Source organism: Vigna radiata, chromosome 2 (genome assembly GCF_000741045.1).
Source record: "Vigna radiata var. radiata cultivar VC1973A chromosome 2, Vradiata_ver6, whole genome shotgun sequence".
Lineage (NCBI taxonomy): Eukaryota > Viridiplantae > Streptophyta > Magnoliopsida > Fabales > Fabaceae > Vigna > Vigna radiata.
The window spans coordinates 19,659,424-19,683,988 of NC_028352.1; the positions used below are offsets into that span (position 1 = coordinate 19,659,424).

Here is a 24,565-nt window from a genome sequence, read left to right on the forward strand (position 1 = left end):
TCACCAAAAACAGTCAAGTGCTTATATGGATTCTCATTCGACAACCCATGGAATTGATTATTCTGGACTAATTGGATGAGTGTCGGACTCATCACCATACTGGTTGCATTGTCAGCTGAAACCGCAATACTGTTGAAGTTTAGGGGGCCTACTGCGTTTGTTACGTCCCCCAATGTACGTCGAGGAGGAGGTTGGTTAGCCATCTCCTCAAAATCTGGTGCAGGAATCTCAAGCGAAGACTGTGAAATTGCTTTAGGAGAAAGAGATCTCTCACATGACTGATGTCTCCTTCTCCTTCCTTTAGGTAAACCTTCTAAAAGAGGTTTCTGGTCTTTTCTGCTTCTAGTGTGAATTGTTTCCTGCATACACAAAAAAAAAACACACCCTAAAAGCACTTTTACAGAAAAATAAAATAAAACGCAATTAAACAAAAATAAAACAAAAATAATTACAAACAAGTCAAATTCAATCAATTCACACTACTTGAAAAAGTAAACCTCGAGTCCCCGGCAACGGCGCCAAAAACTTGTTGACAGATTGGCAAGTGTACCAAATCGTTCAAGTAATATAAATGGTAAGACCAAGTATCGTTTTCCCAAGAGACTCGAAAGGCCTTATCGTTCACGTGAATTGAAATCGTAAGACTTGAAAGGAAAAATTAATTAATTGGTTTTGAGAACAAAATATAAACATGCGAAATAGAATGATTCAATTGACAAAAGAAAACAATGGATGAATGAAGTTGTTGGGGGTTTACAATTTCATCTAATCCGCTTTCTCTTATCTACTCCTCTTGAATTATTAGTTTGATTAATTAATTGTCATGCAACTTTCTTAGCCTACCCTTAACCCGATCCCTCGGCGAAAAGAGCCTAATACTAATTACTAGCCTTCTATCCCTAGCCTCCCCTAGCAATTAATACAACATTATAGAACGGAAGTTAAAAGCAATTGATCGTCCTACCCCTATCCCTAGGTGGTATTGCAAAATCAAGGAATTACTCACCAGTTCATGACATTATTGTACGTCCCCGTATCAATAAAGACAAACATCAGTTATCGAATGAGTTAAACGATAAAGGCATTAAGCACATATGAGAACCCAACAATCAACAATCAAAACATATGGAAATAATCAAGAGTTTCAATAAAAGAGAGTATCAAAAGATTACATTGTTTCCCCCAACAACAATAGGGTTTAGTTCACCATTTTCATGGTGAATCTAGATGAAAAATGGAAGAAGAATGGAAAAGCAAACCTTAGAAAATATGAAAAGGAGCCTAAGCATCCAAGAGATCCTCTCCAAAGAGCAAAATTAGGTTTGGTCGTCCCCCTTTGTCAAAGGAATACCTCTGTACTCGTAATAGGGCTATTTATAGGTGAGGAGCGCAACAGAAAACAGGCCCAAGCCCAGCAGACCACCGCCCGGCGGAACAAGTGTGGCGCCCGGCGGTTTCCCACAAATCGCACCACCGCCTAGCGGTAAGTCTACCGCCCGACGATTTCCCTCAAAACTGCCCATCGCCAACGCCAGTGACTACTCCTCGCCCTGGACCGCCCGACGGTGCGTCGACTCTTCAAATCTTCAATGTTCTTCTCTTTTCTTAAGTCTACGACCTTTATCTTCAACTACATTCTTCACTTTCTCAAAAATACTACAAAACAAGCATAATATCGCTAAAAACAGCTTTTGACTCTCTACAGACTCATTTATTGAGTTTTGCTTGATTCTAAGCTCATTCCAAGTAGTAAAGGGCATAATTTGGTCTAATTTGACATATGAAAATTACTGTTTTTCAACCTTCATCAAACTCTCACTTTAATCTTTTCAACCAGGGGAACACTCTTCATGAGCTCTCACCTTAATCATAGGGAACACTCCAAGTGAACTCCTAAGATCTAAATCGCTAGGTGAAAAACGTTCTTCGTGAACTCTCACCTTAATATTTTCAACCAAGGAACGTTCTAAGTGAGCTCCTAAGATATAAACCTCTCGGTGAGGAACGTTCTTCGTGAACTCTCACCTTTATCTTAGGGAACGTTCCAAGTGAACTCCTAAGATCTAAACCATTCTGTGAGGAACGTTCTTCGTGAACTCTTACCTTAGTCTCTTCGACCTAGGAAATGTTCTAAGTGAACTCCTAAGGTCCACAACTCGGTGCAGAGAGCAGTGAAGATTTTAAATGCATCAAAAATACTCAAGCTTACAATAATCTCTTCGCATATTATATCGTGCTTGGGCTTGGGGGGCTTGTGTACGATACAACCACCCAGTCAGCCAAGGACCGAGCGTTCGACCATCCGGTGAGGAACTTACCGGTCCAGAACAATCATTAACTGGTAATTAATCATGGCAATAATAGCTGCTAATGGGTAGTTAATGAAAATAATTGACATTGATTGATAATTAATATGAATAATGTCATTTATTGGTAGTAAATGAGTCAGACCTAATGGTAAGCTCCCTATAATATCTGTTAGAAAAGGCAGGTAAAAGGGGGGAATTCTAATAACTAATTTTTATTACAGATTATTATGCAAAGTCACTAACTTGAGCGTCAGAATGTCTTTTGCAGACACACTCCCCCGCGGCTAGGACAAGGAGAAGAGAGAGAACAACACAACTTGAAGGATGAAGCAGAAAACTTTGAATGCTTTGGGTTAGGGATCTCAATCCTACCGAAACATTTAACTTAAACAAGTTTGTTAATTTTTTTCCTTATAAGTATGGGATGAAAACTCCCTAATTACTGGTCTTAATATGTATGTGTTATGGATTTTCGGGCTTTCAATAGTATGTGAGGTGAATATGATGATTTTGGTTGAATTGATTTGTTTACCACGAAGTTGATGTATTTGAAATATGTATGATGCTTAAAATTAGGTTTTTGGTCTTTTGCTTCTGCATCGTTTAGACTTGTTAGGTTAGCAAAAAGCTCACTAAGTGAGTGCCAAAATTATTTTTTCTAGAGAGGTTTTCTCGTTGGGCGAGTAGTCCTCTCATTGGGCGAGTTAGGTTTTCCTGTTTTGAGTTATCTAAGGAAAATTGGGATTCCCACTTTGTTAGCTATCTGATCGAGTTGAAATTTTGACGGCTGATGCTGGATATATTGTTATTTACTTTGAACATTTAGATCTTCTTTTGGAAATATGTAGTTAGAGAAATTTTGCGCGTAAGATTCCTATAGTTTAAGTTGTTGAGAACTTTGATCTCTGTTACTTGTTTGTTGCATAACTTTTTTTTATAGTTTTTCAATTGAGTTGACTTTTTTTAACTACATTCTTGATTTAATTATATTTAATTTAAATGTAAGAACATAATTTTTAGGGTTTTGTGGAAGCTGCAGTTTTAATTTTAAAATCCCAAACAATTTGTAAATGTGGTTTTAAGTTATTGTGCAATTTACTTAAGAGAGTATAATATGAAGTGTAAAATATGCATGTTTATGTATTATGAATGATGAATGAATTTGGATTAAGGTAGGAAATTTTTATATGTCAATGGGATTAAATAGTTTTATATATCTATGTTGTGGATATGTGACATGAATGTGAAGGAATTGTTTGGAATATTGTGTTCCATGGAAGTGTAATACATTTATGAGTATACAAGTTGAGAAAGGGAATGAAAAGAAGGAAATTATTGAATTGTTTGTTGAATGAGGATTGTGCTTTTAAGGAAAAAGTGTGAATCCTTTCTAGTTTAGTGTTATGCATTGATTAGGAATGCATGTTGGCCAGAAGTCATCCTATACTCTATCAGGCTTACAAACTCACATATAGTGTCATAGTCTAGATAGTGAGAGTTGAAAGAGGTTCTCATGGCAGGATTATGGGTGAGACCCTTTATCTAGTGATGTCATATGTTAACTTACCTTGTCAAGTGGAATCTGATCGATTTGTTAGGTCAGTTGGAGCTAGAGTTGTTGTTGCAATCTAGTGAGTGGTTTGTGATAAGTTCATGTGTCCCAGTCAATATATAAATCTAGATATTGAGTCTACAAAGGTCTTTAATTGTGTGGTTTATGTCTTTACAACTGTTTGGATTATTTTGTATGTTAATACGACATGCTTATTTGATATATGATGAATATTTAGAAATTAACTTACATTTTCTTGTGTTTGTTTTTTTTTTCTTTTGTAATGATCATCTTATTAGTGTGAGTAGATGAAGATATGGGTTTAGAGTTTTACTCTAAAAGATATGAGCTAGTAGTGTGAGACATTAGACATTATTAAATTCTCTACATGAGTAGTTTTATTTTAGAACCAAGATACAATGTTTTTATATATATAAAGGTTATATTATTATAGTCCTATCTTTTGGATGACTGTACTAATATACTTTATATTATGAATTATCTGTTTTCTGAATATTAATTATGAAATATTTTCTTTTAGTAGCTTTTAGCTAATAAAATTGGACGTTATATAAACTCATAACGTAAAGGATAATAAAGAGGTGAAAGGGAGGTATAAATTTAAGGTACAAATAATTACAAAGATATATGGTGCAATTATAGTCTAATATTTTTCACTAAAAATTGTTTGAAAAGAATTTTTCAAAATTGAAATTTTAACATAATAAATTACTTATTGAAATGTTAAAGTTTTCTTTAATATTAAGGAAGTCTTCTTCCACTCTATAGTCTTAATTGAAATTTTAACATAATAAATTTGCATTATGAATAGTATAATTCAAAGTGTAAATTTACATTTCAAATTGTACAATTTGAAATATAAATTTTCATTATAATTTTACAATTCGAAATGTATTTTGCATTTTGGATTGTCCTGTAAATGTACATTATGAATTATTCAATCTGAAATGTAAATTTACATTATAAATTGTACAATCCAAAATGTACTTTTCACCTTGGGTTGTCTTTAAATTTTCATTAGAATTATACAATTCAGAATGTAATTTATATTCCATATTGTCTTCCAAATTTGTACTTGGGGCTATAAGATCTAGAATGTAAATTTATATTATATATTATGGATTGTACAATCCAAAGTGTAATTTGTATTATGGATTGTCTTCCAACTTGCATTACAAATTATATAATTAGGAATATAGATTTGTATTACAAATTGTACAGTCTAAAATGTAATTTGCAATTCTGAATTATTTTCCAAATTTACATTATGAATTGTATAATTAAAATATACACTCACAATATAAATTGTACAGTTGAAAATATTTATGGATTGTACAATCCAAAAATATAATTAAAACATGAGAAAAATATACACTATCCTTTTCTATTAATTTTAGCATGAGTGCAGCTGATAATTTAGAAAGTTTAGGGTGTATGAAGAAAACATGAGATGCAGTAAGAAATTCCCAACCCAAAAGTGTATAAGTGCTAAACTTAGGAACAAAACCCAATGCCATTTGTACTATATACACTTCCGTTTTTCCTAATACACTCCCCTTCCTCTCCACTGTGCATTTCATCTTCCTCCTTTTTGAATCATCACTCCCTCCCATCAACTATTACAAAATTATGTGAATTCAGGATCATAATTGCACTTTACACACATTGTGATACCTTAAATGGTGAAGTAATTGAATATTTATGTCCTCGTCTTTCTTGTCTATGGTTGATTTTTAGTTGAGAAAATTGGAAATGCTTTCATAGTGGGAACTACAGTGTTTACATCTTTTAAAAAATGACAATGAAAATCTATAACAGCACAGCAAAGATAATTAAGAAAAATGTTGAAGTTACATATGCAAGTGAAGAAAGGAGTTTACTTTCTAGGGTTTTTATAGAAATACGTTAAGGCTTAAGAGAAAAATACTAAAACTTAAATAAGTATTAAGTAACTTATAATTGTATGTATTTTTAATTAAGTTAGTATTAATTTTATTTTTTGGTATATTGAGCTTCTAAAATTTGTTATATTTTTTTAATGAATTAAATATGTTTTTTTTTTTATTCTGAAACTATTTTAAAAACTTATGTTTCATCATTAAACTAACTTAAATATTATTTTGTCCTAGAATGATATGAAATTCGTGTAAAATATTTTTTCAGTAAACGATACATGTAATATACTTTTCATATGATATACAAAATTCCACGTTGACCTTTCGCATGTTATTTTTTTAAGGTGAATGTTTGGCGTAACTTTTATAAATTATGGGGACGTAATATGTATACTGTGTAATATTGAACAATTTTTTTTTTTTTAAATAGTGTGAAGACGAAAAATGTATTTAATTATTTTTAAATTAATTTCTATTATTTTAATTTTTGTGTTAACATGTGACAATAAATTACTTGTTTTCATGTATTAAAAAATAAATATTTTATAACTAATATAATAATAATATTATGGTTAATGTAAAAAGAAGAAAGCCTCTTATTATTTTTAAACGTATTAAATAACATAATAAGGTTATCATACTTCGTGATATTTTTCACATCGGGAAATTGTCTCGGTCACCACTTAAGGTGAAGTTGTTCTTATTATTTAACATTTGAAAACAATAAAAATTATTCAGTAATTTACATTAACCACATCATTCAAAATATTAAATAAAGAAATTTAATTACAAAATATAATAATTTTTTTTAATGATGAATATATCAAAATAATTTATTAAAGTCTCAACGGAGTAGAAGAATACGGGAGTGCAAACAGCAATTCCCTCGTAACCTATTTTTCTTATAAATAAACGCCTTGGCTTCGCCCTACTCGCACTCCTTACTCTCTCCAATTCTCACGAGGGTTTTACTTGTAAGCTTAAACCCGCGGCCATGGCGACGAGAGCAGCAGTGGCGGCGCCACGCGTTTTGCGACGCTTTTTCTGCTCAAACTCTGCTTCTTCTACTTTCCCTTTCATTCCTACGCCGCCTACGGGCGCTGTCCCCACTCCCGCACGACCCACGGCGGAGCCCAACACCAATCTCTTTGTCTCTGGTTTGTCTCTCAATTTTCCTTTACTTTTATTTATATTTATTTCATGTTTTTTATTGTTATTGTTATCGGTTATTGATTTGACTGCAGCAGAAAGTTCTAGAGTCATTCGTTGCTAAATAATTTGATATAGTGTGAATTGTGAATTGGATGTGACTTTTTTGATGTAGTTCGAGTTTTAGGGTTGACGTGGTTAAAGGTTGATTCTTTGTTGTGTTCTTTGGTTTTGTTATTCGTATATGCGATTTTGAATTTTCAATGATATAGACTCCATATTAGAAGGAGTGAGATTTTTGTGCTTTGTAAATCTTATGCGTTTGTTAGGAGTACCGCGTCAATTAGTAAGATGGCCAAACAGGTCTATATTAGGGTGTTGCATATCTCATATTGAATACTTATATGATCAAATTAGAAGGATACAAGTGGAGACGGTTTTGTAAGATAAGTATTATACTTTCGGAATATATTTTCCTTTATTAATTGCTATTAGACGCCTTTTTATGGGTGACTTGCTGTCTTGCTGTATTTGGTTTGTGTGCCTTTTCTTGTTCGTGTAATATTGTGGTGAACTCTTTCTATCCCCACAAGACCCTGGGACTGCGGAAGTTTAGTAGGCTTATCTGCTGTTTCTAATAGATATTCTGTAAGAAAGGAAGAAGCAGAGAAAAGAGAAGACAGAAAGCTATATTGATTGCACAATAATCTGTCTTACAAAAGATAAGGAAAACCGTAATTATATAGGAAAAACCAAAGAATAAGATTGACTGATAAAACAATCAGTTAATCTTGTATTGTGTTATCATATTGTCGTATATGAACCGATTTTGGTCAAGAGACAATGCTAGGTGTATTATTATATCAATCTAGAAAAAAACAATTTTTAGTAATCTTTTCAACCACCGAATAAATTAATTTACCTTGGAAAGCTTCTCCCTAATGTGTTTGTGAAGAAGAAAGATTAGGTAGTTAGAATAGTGAGAAACTGAATGAATGTTTAAATACAAAATACACTGGGGGAGTTGAAATACTCTTATAGCTCGGTAACTGATGGGGATAAGTAGTAACTTGAAGGGCTGTACTTCTTTAACTTTTAATTGTCAAGAGAGAGTTGTGTAGATATTAGAGAGATGATATAAGCTAGACAAAGCCTCTTGGAAGGAATTTCCACAATCCCTGTTCAGTCTTTTACTCAGAATATGATGAATACCATTAACCAACCCAAATCAAAGAAACGTATTCCATACAAACAAACACTACCAGCACTGAAGGAATTTCATTGGTTCTGTGATGGCATCCCCTACCTATTTTCATTTAATATACACTTGCTCTAACTGTTTTGTTTGCTCACATTAAAATAACAGGTAAAGCACTGGTAGTGTAAAACCAGCATGTCATTGCTATTGAATTTTGATACACCATTTTCCAGGACTAAAGGCCACGCCATTTCTTCTCTTTCGAAATGCCATACATCTTAGGGTTGTATCTTTTAATTTTTATTCCCTGAACATTGTTAGGTCAAAGCCTTTCTCCATGCAATCACAAATGTGGTAACTCCCTGTTTCATGTAATATTTGGTTGACTCTGTTGATTTTTAATGTATCTTTCTTTTAGGGCTTAGCAAACGGACTACAACAGAAAAGCTTCGGGAAGAATTTTCAAAGTTTGGTGAAGTCGTTCATGGTTTTTTTCTGCCCCTCCTAGATAATTTAATGCAGCTATATATTATGCTTTTATATTTTGTGATTATATCTTCAAAATGTACCTGAAACACAATGGTTTTATGTTTTCAGCAAGGGTGGTAGCTGATCGAGTCTCAGGCTACTCTAAGGGGTTTGGTTTTGTGCAATATGCAACAATAGAAGAGGCTGCAAAGGGCATTGAAGGAATGGATGGCAAGGTAAGCTAGTTCTGTATGGGGAGACTCTAATTTCTTTCATAACATTGTCTTCAATTTGTGTTTGCTTGTGCTTGTTCATTCAAAATATGACTTCAACATATAAACCTTTGATAATTATGCTTAAATGCCAACGCAACAGTATAGTCACACATTAGAAGATAAAATGTTATTTTTTAATAGTGCTAGCCATGATTGTCAAAATCACCTTTTGGAGTGTAAGATCAGAAATGTCTACAATTTTCTCCATTCTTAATTGCATATGGGTCATATTTTGGATGATAACAATGGATCATCGATGGATCCTCACGAGCCAGTTTCTATGGGCTGAGCAGCTAGGGATTGTGACCCAGTCTAAAGCTGAACTGACTCAGTCCCTTAAAAGCCTAACTCTGATGCCCAAATCCAGCTTCCTTACTCCCTCTGTTGCCTAACCCCATAGCCTCTTTAGACCTTAAAAATGAAAGTCCTTAAATAACTGAAAGTTACGCCCCTTTCTCACCTAAAATCGCTGCACTTTGTTTGGCAAAAGCGAAAAATAACTGTCACCCTTTTTATCTTTAAGAAAACCTCGACTGCATTTTTCTCTTTCTCCCTTGAGACAAAGCCCTGGACACTGTCTTAATTGTTTTTACTGCAGTCTTCTCTCATATTTGTGATTCTGCCCCTTTCTCTGTTTTCAATGTGGTCTTCCCTCATCTTTGTGATTCTGTCCCCAGCACACTATTTCGTCATGATTCTTTTTTCAGCACGGACACCTCTGTTCTACATTAAAATGACTTCCAACTTCAACTCAATGTTGGAGAGGATGAAACTACACCACTGCCTTAGGATTATTTGGACATTATTCATTTGAAATGTGAAATAAACGGAATTGATGATCTCATGGCTGGTCATGATTTCAACTTGCAAGGTTATTTACTTTAGATGAGTTGAAGATAATAAAAAGGAATTAGAATTAATTTCGAAGTGTATATTTCCCTCTCTTAGGATTTCATACTTCTAATCACTTTGGTTACATTAGACTAGATACAATATGAGAGAGAAGGCCCAGCTCAAGCACACAGCTCCTTACAATAAATCTTATTTATTCTAACAGGATGGATTGTTGTTTTGTAACTAGATTGGCCGGGGTTCCAACTTACTAGCTTGGTGTTTTGTAACTATTAAACTAGAATGAGATTGGTATACTATTTTGTAAATTAGTGCAATATTACATATCGTACATGATATTATATAAGCACGTTGTATGTTTTTTGTTTATGATGTTTAGAATAGAAGTTTAATTGTCTTTCAAGTGTCATATTCTAATTTGTTACTTTATTTTTGCACGCACACACAAACACACTTATGCATTCACAATTCTTGAAACACAAGTTTACTTACAATTTCCCTCGACTGTACACGAACTCATCATTATTCTCTGAACACAGTTTTTCTCATTTCCCCTACTTCACGTGGAAACTAGTGATCATTCAACTCTCTAATATGCCTTTTACCCGCCCTAAACATGAAATCTTGCGTGGGTTTCTAAACTGGTTTAAATGTGCGTAGTTTAACATACAACTATAAATGTGTGTTTCATTAACAGCTTTCTGTTGGTTTAATGATATTTATCGCTTTCTACATCTTAATGAGTTCCAGAAACCGTTGTCTGTCATCCAAAAATTGCTATGTTACCTTAAGTTTTGGCATTTTTGTGGCTATTCCTGTAATGGTGACTGATGATTCACCTACGCAATGCAGTTTTTGGACGGTTGGGTTATATTTGCAGAGTATGCTAGACCAAGACCACCTCCAGGACATCAAAATAACAACAGTCCTCCGTTTGGCCGGCAGTGATTCTTGTTGTTTGTCTGAAAACATTCTTATGCCTCATTGAGCTCATTGTCTCAAGTAGCAATTGCAAATCATAAATTATTATTTAGATGCGTATGCGTGATGAGGTGGTCTTTAATTATCGATAAATGTTTTAATTTATTGTAATGCAAGGATAACCTATAACGTCGTAATGCCAGATTTCCCTTCGATAGCCTTTAGTATTTTGTGGTTATGTTAGGTAGTCCAAAGTAGCGTCATTTTTGTACCAGAGTATCGAAGCAGATGTCTGTACTCCATGGACTTACTATTACTTGAAAAGAGATAAAAATGGGTATTTTTCTACGATATATAATTTATAATTATGTCTTTATATTCTTCTCTGGTAATTTATATGTGATTTTTATGTTTTTTGCATAATAGCTGCACTATTTCTATTCCTTAACCGTAAACGGTGAAATTGCATGCTAGCAGGTGCTACCGTCTTGAAGAGTTGAAATAGTTGTCGTGTTATGAGGATTGTCTGACTCAACTATAGAAACCAATAAAAGAATTTAGGAGTAATCTAAAGAATTTTTTTTTTCATTATTTTTTTGTTATATTTAAGGAAAAACGGAAGACATACTTTCATAATAATCCTTTTATATTCCCGTGTTTTCCCGAAACTTGAAATGCATTTATCTTATTTCTAGCTTTTCTATTAACATGATCTCTAGATATTCTAACTTCAGATGGATCAAATCCGTACCTTTGGGCATTTTTCATAGAAATGATGTTGAACACATGGAAGATTTTGTTTAAGGTCTTTGAAAAATTAAAGGAAACAGAAACTAGAACAGAGTCAGAGGACGAAAGAAATAACGGGAGGGTAGAAAAAAGCAAACTGAATAATTGGTCCTTCAAAATTTGTAATTGCTGTTTAAATAATTGAATTGTGCCAGAGTTGAATATAAGTGTTATTTCGCTCATCTAAGCTGAGTCTGAAGGATTTCAGGCTAATGCTATGGCTAGTATCAATCCATATCTAAAATTCTTGCTGATAGACTTGCTTTAATAGTCAGCAAAATTATTTCTCCATATTAGATTTTACGTGGAGATGGCAAATTAAAGATTGTATCCATATCACTTACGAAAGTATAAACATGTTATCCAAAAAAGTGAAGGGTGGTATACTCGCCTTTAAAATTGGCATTAAGAAAGCCTTTTGATTGTCATCAAACTTTCAATGCTTGAATTTTCAGACATTTTGTAGTCAACTCATCTCTTTTTAAGAAAGAATTGTGAAAGAGATATAATATCAAATGAGGCATGAGTCTAATTCATAGATAAATAATTAACGTGATCTTTATCTTAAAACCTTAAATCAATATGTTTGAGTCCATAATGTTTAAATTTTTCACTTTTAGTTAATGTGAAACTTAGACTTACTCATAGTCTAACCATGAGTACCTTTATTTGTAATGTCATTTATTACAATGTAACATTCTTAAGTGATTCTTTATTAGGAAAACTTTTGATATAAAGACTTATCTAAAAGAGAGTCCGATGGATTCGAAAATAACTTGAAAATTAAAAAAAAGAAACAAATTATTTACAATTAAAGAAAAATTACAAATTATTGAATTTTTTAAATTATTCTTCAATTGTGTTTATGATCTTCATATTCTTTAAATTCCCTACTTCATGGAACATTATAAGATTCAAAGAGACGTGTTTTAATATTAGACCTTGTCATAGATTATTTGAATTGCAAATGTTCTTCCTCAAGTTCTTCTCATATATGTTCTAGAGATAATCATCTATCATAGCCTCCTTTTTGAAGAGAATTTGTCCTCAAATTCGTACCATTAGAAGTTTTTGTATCATTCTCCCATGTTTAGAGTGAATTTGACACGAATTAAGACCCTACATACAAACACAAACAAAATCAAAGACATAAATCTAAAATGATCCAAAATAGAAATTCTACTAAAATGAGGTTTAGATCCTTAAAGAGGCCAATCTCTTATTTTCAAATATTTGGATGTCTGCCTGATGAGTCGATATTTTCTTGACTTTACTTAGTTTATTGTGCTAAAATTAATCAGGGAATTGTGCTTAATTGTCCGATATTTTCCCGTTTTTCCTAATTATGCTTAATTTGATCGGAAATTCTAATTTTAATTAATTTGAATTTTCTGAGCTAATTATTTGCATTATTATTTTCAGGGAAAATTTTGGAAATACAATTTTGGGAACATTTGGAATGATGTCAAGTAATTCATGACTTTTCATAAAAGAAGTGTGCATATGAAGATGATCCTTTGGGCTTATGAGAAATGGGTGTTCAATTGAAAAGGGAGTAACATCCAGCAAAATAAAAGTGGATGTCACGGCCTTGGTGGAAACACACAGCTGCTTCACGGCTTGGGAGAAATGCTCTCAAGGATTGATTTGCAAGATTTTCCTTTTATTGGAGAAGGTTGCTGCTCACGGCCCAACAAAAATCAACCAAAGAAGTCCTGTAATGAGGGGGCTGCAGCATGCTTATTTCAGGGGTTACGAAAAGAAAAAAAAAAGAAAGTGCACCACATACACTCACAGACTCAATTGAAAAGGAGAGGCGGACATTCATTGCTTGAATTTGGAGGTAACACGCTGGCTGCACTGGTTGAATTAGCAATTGGAAGAAAATGGTGTAAGGCCCACGTGGAAAGTGTTGGCAACAAGAAGTGCACAAGGTTGCAAAGCTGTTACGGCCCATGGCAATTAAATTGATGCATCAGGGGGAAACATAGTGATTTATTCTTTGGGGGTGCTGACTGGATTCAAGAAAAATATGGAGGTGCTTATAGAAAAACGTCTAGGAGGGCCATGAGTCCTTAATTAGTGGACAACACGTGAAGGGTGTAGATGAGTTTGCTTTTTCAATAAAAAGTAGGGCACACTTTGCTGTAAGGAGGGACCACCATATATGAGGAATGGATAATTTAAGTTGGAGTAAGCACAGAGCCCTAGGGAGGGGGTCACGGTTACAGAGGCTATGATGAGACCAGCCGCCACCCATGAGAGCATCATCTTTCAATTTTAAGAGCACACGTACGGTTACAATGTAGACTCCAAAAAGTCTTCATTTTCTTTGCTTCTTTATGTATGAACCAATTCTTACCTTTATATTCTATATATTAGAATGAATTCAGTCACGAGCAGCTGCCTTATTTTATTTTTATCTTACTTTTTAGGCATTTTACTTTTAATTGTTGTCCGCGAATGATATGCATTGGTGGATGTTTGCAATTAGAATTTTATTCCTTTAGTTTAAACTTTGCAATTTGATCAGCGCTGCAGATTGGTGTTCTCATTTATCACTTGCATTTGGAAGCATATTTCTTTTAATATTTATTGAATGAAAAAGTTGGTGCAGCAAGGTCCACATGGAAAAAAGGTTTTGTCATTTATTTTCTTAGGAGAAAGAATACAATGATCACGTAAATAGGTGTTAGATAAATTTTTCTTTTTATTTTCTTGTGCTTTAATTTAATTTAACATAGTTTGTTGAGTTGGGTTTTATGTTTTTAAATTTAGTGTTACATTTTGATAGTTTTATCTGTGCTTAGACATTTGTTTAGTCTAGTATTTGGTTTAGCATTTTCACTCTCTGAACTCGTTTTTAAAAAAATAACTGCAACCACACCAGAGGTCCAAATGCTATGTTTTATATATCAAATGAAAGATAATTGAGTCTACTTTCCAGGAAAAAAAATCTCATCTCATTTGGAGCTCTGTAGAAAAAGTTATGGTTAAAACATTGAGCAAAGGTCAGAGCTGCCTAGTTCCAGCGTGAATTTTCGTTTTTACTGTTTTAATTTCATTTTAATTTTTCCGCATCCACAAACAACATTTCAACCCCCCACTGTGTTAGACCTGATTCTGAACCGCAGTTTGGTCCTTGAGAGACGACCTAGGAGTCACTTCCTAGTCTATACTGCATTTCTTATATGCAATCAAATTTGATTGGGCGGCGGCACCCATCACTGCCTCCAGGATCAAATACCCATTTTCAAATATCATCAAGTAATTTTAAATTCAAGATGCAATTCTCAAAGGAGATCTGTTGATAGGGAGAGCAATGTTAGTGTTGAACTCAATCTCTGATGTGTTTGTTTTTTATGATGACAACACATTGATAGTAACAAGACATAGATGTTGTCATGACACAACAAAAATGTGTTTCTATGTGATGAAATACATATGTGGATATGTGTATGCTTATTGCTGAAAAATGCATATGTTAACATACTGTTGATTTTGCATACTACTGATTATGATGTGATTTATATCTTTGTATGCATACTGTATGTTTTGTATGATGAAAACCACAAGCACAAAAGCAAATTTGCATGACATAATTGATTACAGTAATCAATTAAGTTCATCAAATAGATTATGTTTTGAATTGTGGAAAAAAAACAAGTTTGAATTGATTACATTAGTTGTTAAATCGATTAAAACTCGTGTCTTTGCATATATCATTTTCAAATGTGTTGTGATGAGTTTTTCAAGAGAAATTTTTTCAAAATCTGTTTAAGTGCTTATCTTAATCGATTACACAGTTTATGTAATCAATTAAGTTTGTTATCTTTTGAAAACTGTTTTCAGCTTAGTCATAATAGATATAACAATCATATTTTTAAATATGTTTGACTAACATTAAATGCAAATCAATTACATTAATTGTGCATTCAATTAAGAACTGTGTTAGTTGTAATTCTTTTACATATAGTTTTTATGTAACTGATTACATTACTAACGTAATCGATTCCTTTGCGTTTGATATGATGAAAAATACAAATTGACATGTTACTTGTGATTCTAAAACTTTTGATCATTTATACATTTTCATATCTGACATGTTTGATATGAGAAAGTTTTACAGATTGCATAGATGCTCCAAGAATCAAGAAGTGAAGATTTTGAAGAAACTTGAAGGATTCTTGAGAGGAACTGTGAGAACGTGATTGGCTGATCTTATTCGCACTGTTGAGGTGCATCTACTGTGACCAGAAAAGGTTTCTGCACTTGGTGATTGTGTTGTTTCCCTGTTCGTGCATGACAAGAAGAAGAGTGAGGAGCTCTTGGACTTTGAGAGGTGTTTCTTCAAGGGTTACTGTAGCAAGTATTGAGATTGTTGACAACACAAACTCTATATCAAACTGGTTTTTGATGATGATAACTCAGTGCTTAATAATAGTATATATGTTCCAGTATTACATGTTCTTATTCTGTAATGTTTGTCATATCCGCTGAACATGTTTGATTGAATTACATTGTATGTTCCTATGTTTGATTGAGTGTTATATTTATGGAACATGCTTGTTTTGAAATGTGAGATAAAATGTTTTTGATCATTACACATTTCTGAAAGAAAAGATCACAAGCACCCTTTTGAACTTATAATTGTTGTGACAAAGTTCTAATCTAGTCGAATACACTCTTAATGGATTCAACTATGATAAAATCTTTGTACAAATTTTGTGAACAAGTGCTGTGTGAGATTTTGAGTTGAAAAGAATTTCAAAGTGATTTTTCATGTGTGAGTCGACATTGTGAAATGTATATTCGACTGCGTTATTATTCTGTTTGAAATTCTGTTAAGCCTACAAGCTCCGACGGCTATATTTTCAAAAGCTAGTTAAAACTGTATGACCTGGTCAACTGTAATAAATGAGTCTTGATTTTGTTGACTGAGGAGCCTTTATGTTGACTGTCTGTTATAACTGTTTCAATACATTCGACTATATTAATAGGCTATTCGTTTAGGGTTTAGGGCTATTTATAACCAAGAAAAGTATTTATAACAAAGAAAAGTACAAAATTCAAGCCCAGGCCCATCAGAGAACCGCCCGACGCCAAAAATGGCCGCTAGGCGGTTTGCCTCAAGCCGCAGAACCGCCCGGCGCCAAAAACAGTCGCCCGGCGCTCCGGTCAACCGCCCGGCGCCCCGGTCAACCGCCCAGCGGTTTGGTCAACTTGTTCTAGTTGACTGGTTGACTTTTTTGGTTAACTGGTTGACTTTTCTGGTTGACTAGTTGACTTTTCTGCATTCTGGTTGAATTTTCTGCACTGCAACCGTTTGATCTTCAACCGTTCTTTCCTTTTCTTGAGTCTAAGACCTTCATCTTCAACTTCATTCTTCACTTTCTCAAAATTGCTACAAAACAATGCAAAACAAGCATAATATCGCTAAAAATAGTTTTTGACTCTCTATAGACTCATTTATTGAGTTTTGCTTGATTCTAAGCTCATTCTAAGTAGTAAAGAGCGTAATTAGGTCTAAAATGACATATGAACATAACTGTTTTTCAACCTTCATCATTTGCCTCTAATCGCGCCACCGCCCGGCGGCAGGGGGCCACCGCCCGACAGTTTGCTTCTAATCGCAAATTCGCCCAGCGCCCACGCCAGGTGCCTCTCCCTCGCCTTGGACCGCCCAGCGGTGAATTTTGCCGCCGGACGGTTTCTTGACTTTTCTTTTCTTCAATTTTCTTCCTTTATCTTGAGTCTAAGACCTTCATCTTCAACCCCAATCTTCTCTTTCATCAAAATCACTACAAAACAATGCAAAACAAGCATAATATTGCTAAAAAAAGCTTTTGACTCTCGACTGACTCATTTATTGAGTTTTACTTGATTCTAAGCTCGTTTTAAGTCTTAAAGAGTGTAATTTGGTCTAAATTGACATATGAAAATAACTGTTTTTCAACCGTTATCAAGGACACTGGATGTAGGCATTGTTGGCCGAACTAGTATAAACACAGTCTTTGAATTTTCTCATCCTTACCCTCTTTATTTTCCAGTCGACTATATCTGCTAGGCAGTCAACTGTGTTTTTCCGCTGCAGTAAATTTTCAATAACTTGCATTTCAAGGAAAGATCAAAAGCTTTGAATTTTTCATACCAAGATTGTGAAAGGATTTTAATTTTGAATTAACACCAATTCACCCTCCTCTTGGTGTAAAAAGAAGCCAACCTGTTTCCTAACAGCAAGAACGTGTGGTTCTGTATGTGTAGGTTTTTTCTTTCATATATTTGATTGTGAGTGGGAAAGGTGTTTACATTTGAGAGAGCTCTGTAAAACCTTTGGTGTAAAACTCAGATCATTATAGTGAAAGATCTTTCGATGTTCATGCAACTTTCTAATTTACTGTAAACCCGATCTCTCGGCGAAAAAAAGCCTATTACCATCTCTCAGCTAGAGTACGTCTAGGAGCTCCTTGTGACATATCTTCTGTATTTTGAGTAGATGCCTCTGGTGAGAGTTGTAAAAAGCTTTCAGGAGAGGGGAATAGCTCTCTGGATGGTCTTCTGACTTTCTTCCCCCTCCTATCACTTAATCCTTCGAGAAGAGGTTGATTTTTCTTGCTTCTAGTGTGAATTGCTTCCTGCATACACAAGAAACCAAAACCCTAAAAAACACTTTTATATAAAAATAAAAACAAATACAAACAAAAATTAAAAATCAAGTCAAATTTAATCAAATTCACACTACTAGGAAAGTTAAACCAAACGAGCCCTCGACAACGACGCCAAAAACTTGTTAACACCCTAGCAAGTGTACCATATCGTATCAAGTAATAAATAGACAGTAATTCTAGATATTGTTTCCCAAGGGACTCTGTGGCCTAAACGTTCATGTGAATTAATCGCATATGACTTGAAATAATAATCATTTGATGTTTTAATGCAAAAATGAAATTAAACATGTAAATGCAAAAACTAAATCAATTGACAGATAAAGATAAGGATGAATGGAGTTTTTGGGGTTTACGGTTTCATCCTAATCCACCCTCCTATATCTACTATTCCTATTATATTCAACTTTATTATCAATGTTCATGCAACTTTCTAATGTACTCTAAACCCGATCTCTTGGCGAAAAGAGCCTATTACCATAATTACTAGTTTACCATCTCTAGTCTCCCTAGCAATTACTAATGCATTAATAACAAAAGCTTAAAGCAATTGACAGTCTTGTTCCTATCTCTAGGCAATATTTCATAATCAAGAGAATTCTTCTCATTTCTAGACTTCACAGTACGTCCCAGTATCAACAAAATCAAAGATCATGACACTGAATGAGTTAAACAATGCAAGCTTTAAAGTACAGAGAAGAAAACCCAAACTATTGATAATACAAGTATATGAATAAAATAGGAATTTCAATATATGAGAGTTTCAACAAGATTACATCGTTCCCCAACAACAAAGGGTTTAGTTCACCATTGACATGGTGAAACTATATAGATTTAATGGAAAGAATGGAAGAATAAACCCTAGAATTGGTGAATTAGAGCTTTCGCATCCAAAAGCCGCCTCCAAGGAGTGTAGAAGGTGTTCTGTCGTCTTTCTCTGTCAAAAGATTACCCTAGAATTGTTCTGAGGGTCTATTTATAAGCTATGAAAAATTACAGAATTTTGGTCCAAGCCCAACTACAGCGCTCAACGCTGGATTCACCGCTCAGCGGTAGGTGCGCCACTCCACTAGATCGCTCAACGTTGACGCCCAGGTGTCCTACCGTATTGAATTGAAGTTCTCAATGCTCAACGGTGGGTTTTGGCACTCAGCATAGACACGATTCTAAATTCACCCCTCAGCGCTGACGCTTAAGCGTTTGACCGTAAGTCTTTGATGAGTCGATATTTTCTTGACTGTATTTGGTTTATTGCACTTAAATAAATAAGGGAATTGTGCTTAATTATCCAGTATTTTCCCGTTTTTCCTAATTATGCTTAATTTAATCAAAAATTCTTATTTTAGTTAATTTGAATTTTCTGAGCTGATTAATTGCATTTTTAGTTGCAGGGAAATTTTGGAGATATCTTTTGGAGCATTAGGATGGAGGCATGGTCATTAAAGACTAAACAATTAGGCATTTCATTTTTAATTAAATTGTAACTTAGTTGATTAGAAACTTTAATTAAGCTTATGTGCATTGGGCCCTTTTTAGTGGCAAAAATGTAAAGGCCCAAACTTTGTGGGACACTTGGCACCAAACCCTAGGGTTTCTTTTAGAGGTGGACCCCACCCATTAAGTGAATTCTCGGCAATTTTAGGAAGGGAAGCCGACCACACACTTAGCACACTACACTTTCATTTTGCTTGGCTTGTATGAACTCTCTCTTGGGAGCTTGGTGTGCCCTTCGGTTTTGAGCTATGGAATGAACAAGATTTCGTTTTTCTTCTTCTCTTGCTTGCAACCATGCTTGTTCTTGCTTAATGGAATGAAGATCTATCATTTCTCTTCTTATATTTTCGTTTTGAAGGTTGAGAGCTTGAGTTTGGAGGTTGTTCCTTGCATTTTCATGGTGTTTCCTTTGGTTGAATGAAGACCCATTTTGTATTTTCGTTTCCTTTTGCTGCACTTTGGATGTTTATGTTTAAGTTTCTTTGTTGAATGAAGAAGAATATGGTTCTCATTGAGTTTTAAAGTGAAGAGAACTTGAGTTGATTGGTGGGTGTTTGAAGCTTGAACCATTTTCTTGTTGTGTTTTTGCTTTGATGGATGGAAGAAATTTATGAAGTTTGTTCTTTAACTTAGAGGGTTGGACGGTGTGGACTCCTTGCTAGCATATGGCCGAGAATTGATTGAGGAAGAGAATGTGTTGCGTTTGTTTTTATTCCCTTTGACTTTGCTTATGTGGCACCTTGGTAGAAGTATTCAAAGCATCTTCATTTAGCTTTTGGTTTTTGGAATCACGTTTTGCAACAAAGGAGGAGTATAGCTCGGCAATTTTGGGTTTTGGTGTGTGATTTCCGAGGGTGAGAGAAGGGCACGATTTTCATGGTAGAAAAGTGTGGAAAGCAAGGTTTGTCCTAGAGAATGAAGCACATGGGACAAAAAGACAACATAATGAATTGTTTATTGAAGGAAGAAAGTCAAATTAGAAGTTGGTTTGCATGAGGTCACGACCATGAAGGTTTTTTAGGCATTTTTCAATTGCAAATTCATTTGGTAGATGGAACAGGTCACGTGAATGGTAGAGTAAAAATCATGTTTGATTATTCCCTTGTTTTAAATTAGTTTGCATAGTAAGTTGTTTTTCATTTCTTTAATTTAGTTTTGCATTTAAACTAATTTAATTGTGTTAGATAGTTTTTTGTAACAATGTTGGGGTCTAGTATTTTATTTTGTTTTAATGTTGTCTAATATGTTTGGTCTTGTTACTTTAATTGTCATGATAACTTAAATTAATTGAGTTGGTCATTAGCGATATTATAATGTTTCCTTGAGATTTCTGGACTGTAATTGTGTTTGCCACTCTGACCTTGTTAATGTGAAATCTGTTTTTGCACTTGCAATTGGGTATACGCTTAGTTGCCCAGTTGGTGTTTAGTCTTCGCTTTGTTGATGAAACTGCATGGTGTAAATTGGATTTGGTGTTAACATTGCGTTTTCTTAGTTCGCTTTTATGAAAACATGATTAGCCTTCGCTTAGTTGGTTAGCTGTGTTGGATTAGAGGTTTGAGTCGCTGCTTTATTTTGTTGATCTATGATAGGAAGCATTGTAATTAAGTTAATGACCAACCGTCTCCAGTCTGTCTTTGAAATCATTTTTAGATCTGTGTTTGATTATCAGTTTGCGTCAGTGTTTTGATTTAATTCATCAGTATTCACCATAACATTTTCAGAAACCCCCCCACTTCGTGTCTGACTTAATTCTTGAACCGTAAAATTGGTCCTTGAGAGACGACCTAGGAGTCATTTCCTAGCTATACTGCATTTCTAATTGCACATTAAATTTGTGTGGGTTGCGACAACCCATCTGTCTTCCACAAGGCTGGTGCTTAGCGCTGAAATTGGCGTTGAGCGGTGGGTTGTAACATTTGACTTTCTTGTAACCTAACTTAAGTGTTTTGTATGATTTTAAGCTCATTCTAAGTCATAAAGGGTGTGTTTTGATATCAATTTCAAGTATAAAAATAATGATTTTTTAGACCATTACCAGAAACTATGTGAAACAATTTCTGATTGTGCACTGTACATCATGGTTGTTTTAATGATCATGGTTGTGCATCATCAAAAAATGGGGAGATTGTTGATAAGGGGAGCAATGTTAGTCAGGAACCCAATCCCTGATGTTTTTGTTTTTTATGGTGACAACACATAGATGGTAATAACACATAGATGTTGTCATGACACAACAAAAATGTGTTTTTGTGTGATGAAATACATATGTGGATATGTGTATGCTTATTGCTGATAAATGCATATGTTAACATACTGTTGATAACAGTCTAAAAACCGTTATTTTCATGCTTAAATTTGATATTAAAACACACCCTTTATAGCTTAAAATGAGCTTAAAATCAAGTAAAACAATTAGTTGAGTCATTGAGAGTCAAAAGTTGGTTATAGAGGTATTATGCTTGGTTTTACATTGTTTTGTAGAGTTTTGAGGTGATTTGAAGATGGAAGTGAAGTAAGGTGGACTTGTGCTCGTGAAAAATGAAGAAAAAGGATGAAAAGAAGAGCCAAAGGAACCGTTGAGCGCTAGAAAAGACCATTGAGCGCCCAATGCGATTAGAGATAAACCGCTGAGCGGTCAAACAAGGCGCTGAGTGGTTGAACGATTAGAGGCAAACCGCTGACCGGTTAAATTAGGCGCTGAGCAGTTATCTGCTGGGCTTGGGCTTAAATTCTGTTATTTTTCTGTGTTATAAATAACCCCAGTACGACTTAAAACCTCAATCTTTGGTAGAGGGAAACGTCCACAGCAACTCTACACACCTTGGAGGCCGTTCTTTGGATGCTTAGGCTCCAAACTACTCAATCTAGTTTCACCATGATAATGGTGAACTAAACCCTTTGTTGTTGGGGAACACTGTAATCTTTTGAAACTCTCATATACCCAAATTCTTATTTAATTCATATGATTGCATATGCTTGATTTATCAATTGATGGGTTCCTTACCTGTATTTAATGCTTTTATCGTTTAACTCATTCGGTAAATGTTGTTTGTCTTTATTGATACGGAGACGTATAGTAATGTCATGAACTAGGGGGAATTCCTTGATTATGCTAATACCGCCTAGAGATAGGGGTAGGACGATCAATTGTATTTTGCTTCCGTTTATTATGCATTATTAGTTACTAGAGGAGGCTAGAGATAATGAGCTGGTAATTAGTAATAGGCTCTTTTCGCTAAGGAATTGGGTTAAGGGTAGACCAAGAAAGTTTGCATGGCAATATGATAAATAAGCGAATTAAATAAAAAGAGTAGATATATGAGGGTGGATAAGATGAAATTGTAAACCCCAACAACACCATTCATCCATAGTTTTTCCTCAACCATTGATTCACTGCATTTGCATGTTTACTTTTGTTTTTTCATTAAAAACACTTAAAATCAATTTCTTCTCAAGTCTTACGCAATTCGGTTACACGAAAGTTAAGGCCTAAGAGTCCTTTAGGGAACGATACTTTGACTTACCCATTTTATATTACTTGATAACGATATGGTACACTTGCTAGGGACTTAACAAGTTTTTGGCGCCTTTGTCGGGGACTCGTGGTTTAATTTATCAAGTAGTGTACACTGATTAACTTTGACTTGATTTTATGTTTATTTTTATTCCAATAAATGTTTTCTAGGGTTTTATGCCTAATGTTTGCAGGATGCAGTATGGACACAAATTTGATTATATGGGCACTCAATTCTACCAAAATAATTTCAACCACTGGTGGGAACCTCATTCATACATGTATCAAAGCCAATTTGGGCAACAATCCTCTTTGCGAAAAGAAACGTTGGGGGAAGCTGAACAACGTTTACGGTAGCAACAACTATCTTTACCAATAGAAGCGTGGGAGGATGATCAATAACTATGTCATCAGATAGTTGATTTCACGGAACAAGTCAAGAGCTTTAATGAAAAGTTCAACAAGTTTTTGGAGAAGTACGATTCCAAGATCTATGAAGCTTTAGAAATTTGGAGACACAAATTGATAAGGTTGTTGATGAGGAAAAGATAAAGAGAGATGAGGAAAAGATAGAGGAGAAAGAAATAGAAAGCAGTGGTTGAAAAAAAGATAGAGGGAAAGAAGGATGCGGAGAGAAAAAAAGCAGTGGTTGAAAAAAAGAAAAATTATATAAAAATAAAGAAGAAAAGACGAAAAGAGAAAAAGAGAAAGTCGAGGAAAAAGATTAAGAAAAAGAGGAAGAGAGGAAAGAAGAAAAGATTATATGCAAAACCCATTCCTCATCAGAAGAAAAATCATAGGAAGGAAAAGAAGTTTAAGTGCTTTATGGAGATCTTCAAGAAATTGGAGATTAAAGTTCCTATGATTGATACATGGAAACAGGTGCTTAGTTTGATCAATTTTTTGAAGAGATTCAGTAGGAAGAAGAAAAAGAAAAGAATATCAAGCAAGAAGAACATTACGGTTTCACCTAACTGTCAGACTATAGACGTTAGTTCGAAGGGGGCACCGACATCTATATGGTAGAACATTAATGACACTCAACTACCTGTCAGGTTAGAGACGTCTGTTGGGGCAACCCGACGTCTATATCGTGATTGTTCACCAACCTCTAAGACCTACAGACGTCGAGTGTTGTCATCTCGACATGTAAACTAGACTATAGACATCGTCGTATCCTTATCCGACGTCGATATGGCTACTATTCACCTACTGTGTGGAATGTCCCCGACGTCTATAATGTTTTAGACATCAGGTAGATCTGGCCCCGACGTCTATATGCCTGACTTATTTACAAACTTGCCACCGGTCATTATGTTACGTCAGGGAACCCACTAACCGACGTTTATGGGGTGACGTTAAACAACGTTTTTCCACTAATAAAGATAAGTTACTTATGAAATATTTTGTAAATAACTTTTACTTACTAGTTTATTACCTACAGATTAGTCTTCGTAAAT

General features: G+C 34.4%; 1 protein-coding gene across 2 annotated transcripts; it reads left to right on the top strand.

Annotated features, from left to right (window-relative positions):
- The first annotated feature begins 6,694 nt into the window (after window positions 1-6,694).
- LOC106754016 (organelle RRM domain-containing protein 2, mitochondrial) lies at window positions 6,695-11,002 on the top strand. 2 transcript variants are annotated; one of them, XM_022778762.1, is made up of 4 exons: window positions 6,695-6,934; window positions 8,543-8,611; window positions 8,722-8,828; window positions 9,925-10,128. In XM_022778762.1, exons 1-4 carry the CDS (start codon window positions 6,772-6,774, stop codon window positions 9,946-9,948), a joined length of 363 nt encoding a protein of 120 aa, XP_022634483.1. In that variant the 5' UTR covers window positions 6,695-6,771; the 3' UTR covers window positions 9,949-10,128. The 2 variants fall into 2 exon arrangements, with proteins under 2 accessions (XP_022634483.1, XP_014491439.1); XM_014635953.2 differs by lacking the exon at window positions 9,925-10,128 and adding an exon at window positions 10,572-11,002 and having other exon boundaries at window positions 6,697-6,934.
- The last annotated feature ends 13,563 nt before the right edge of the window (window positions 11,003-24,565 follow it).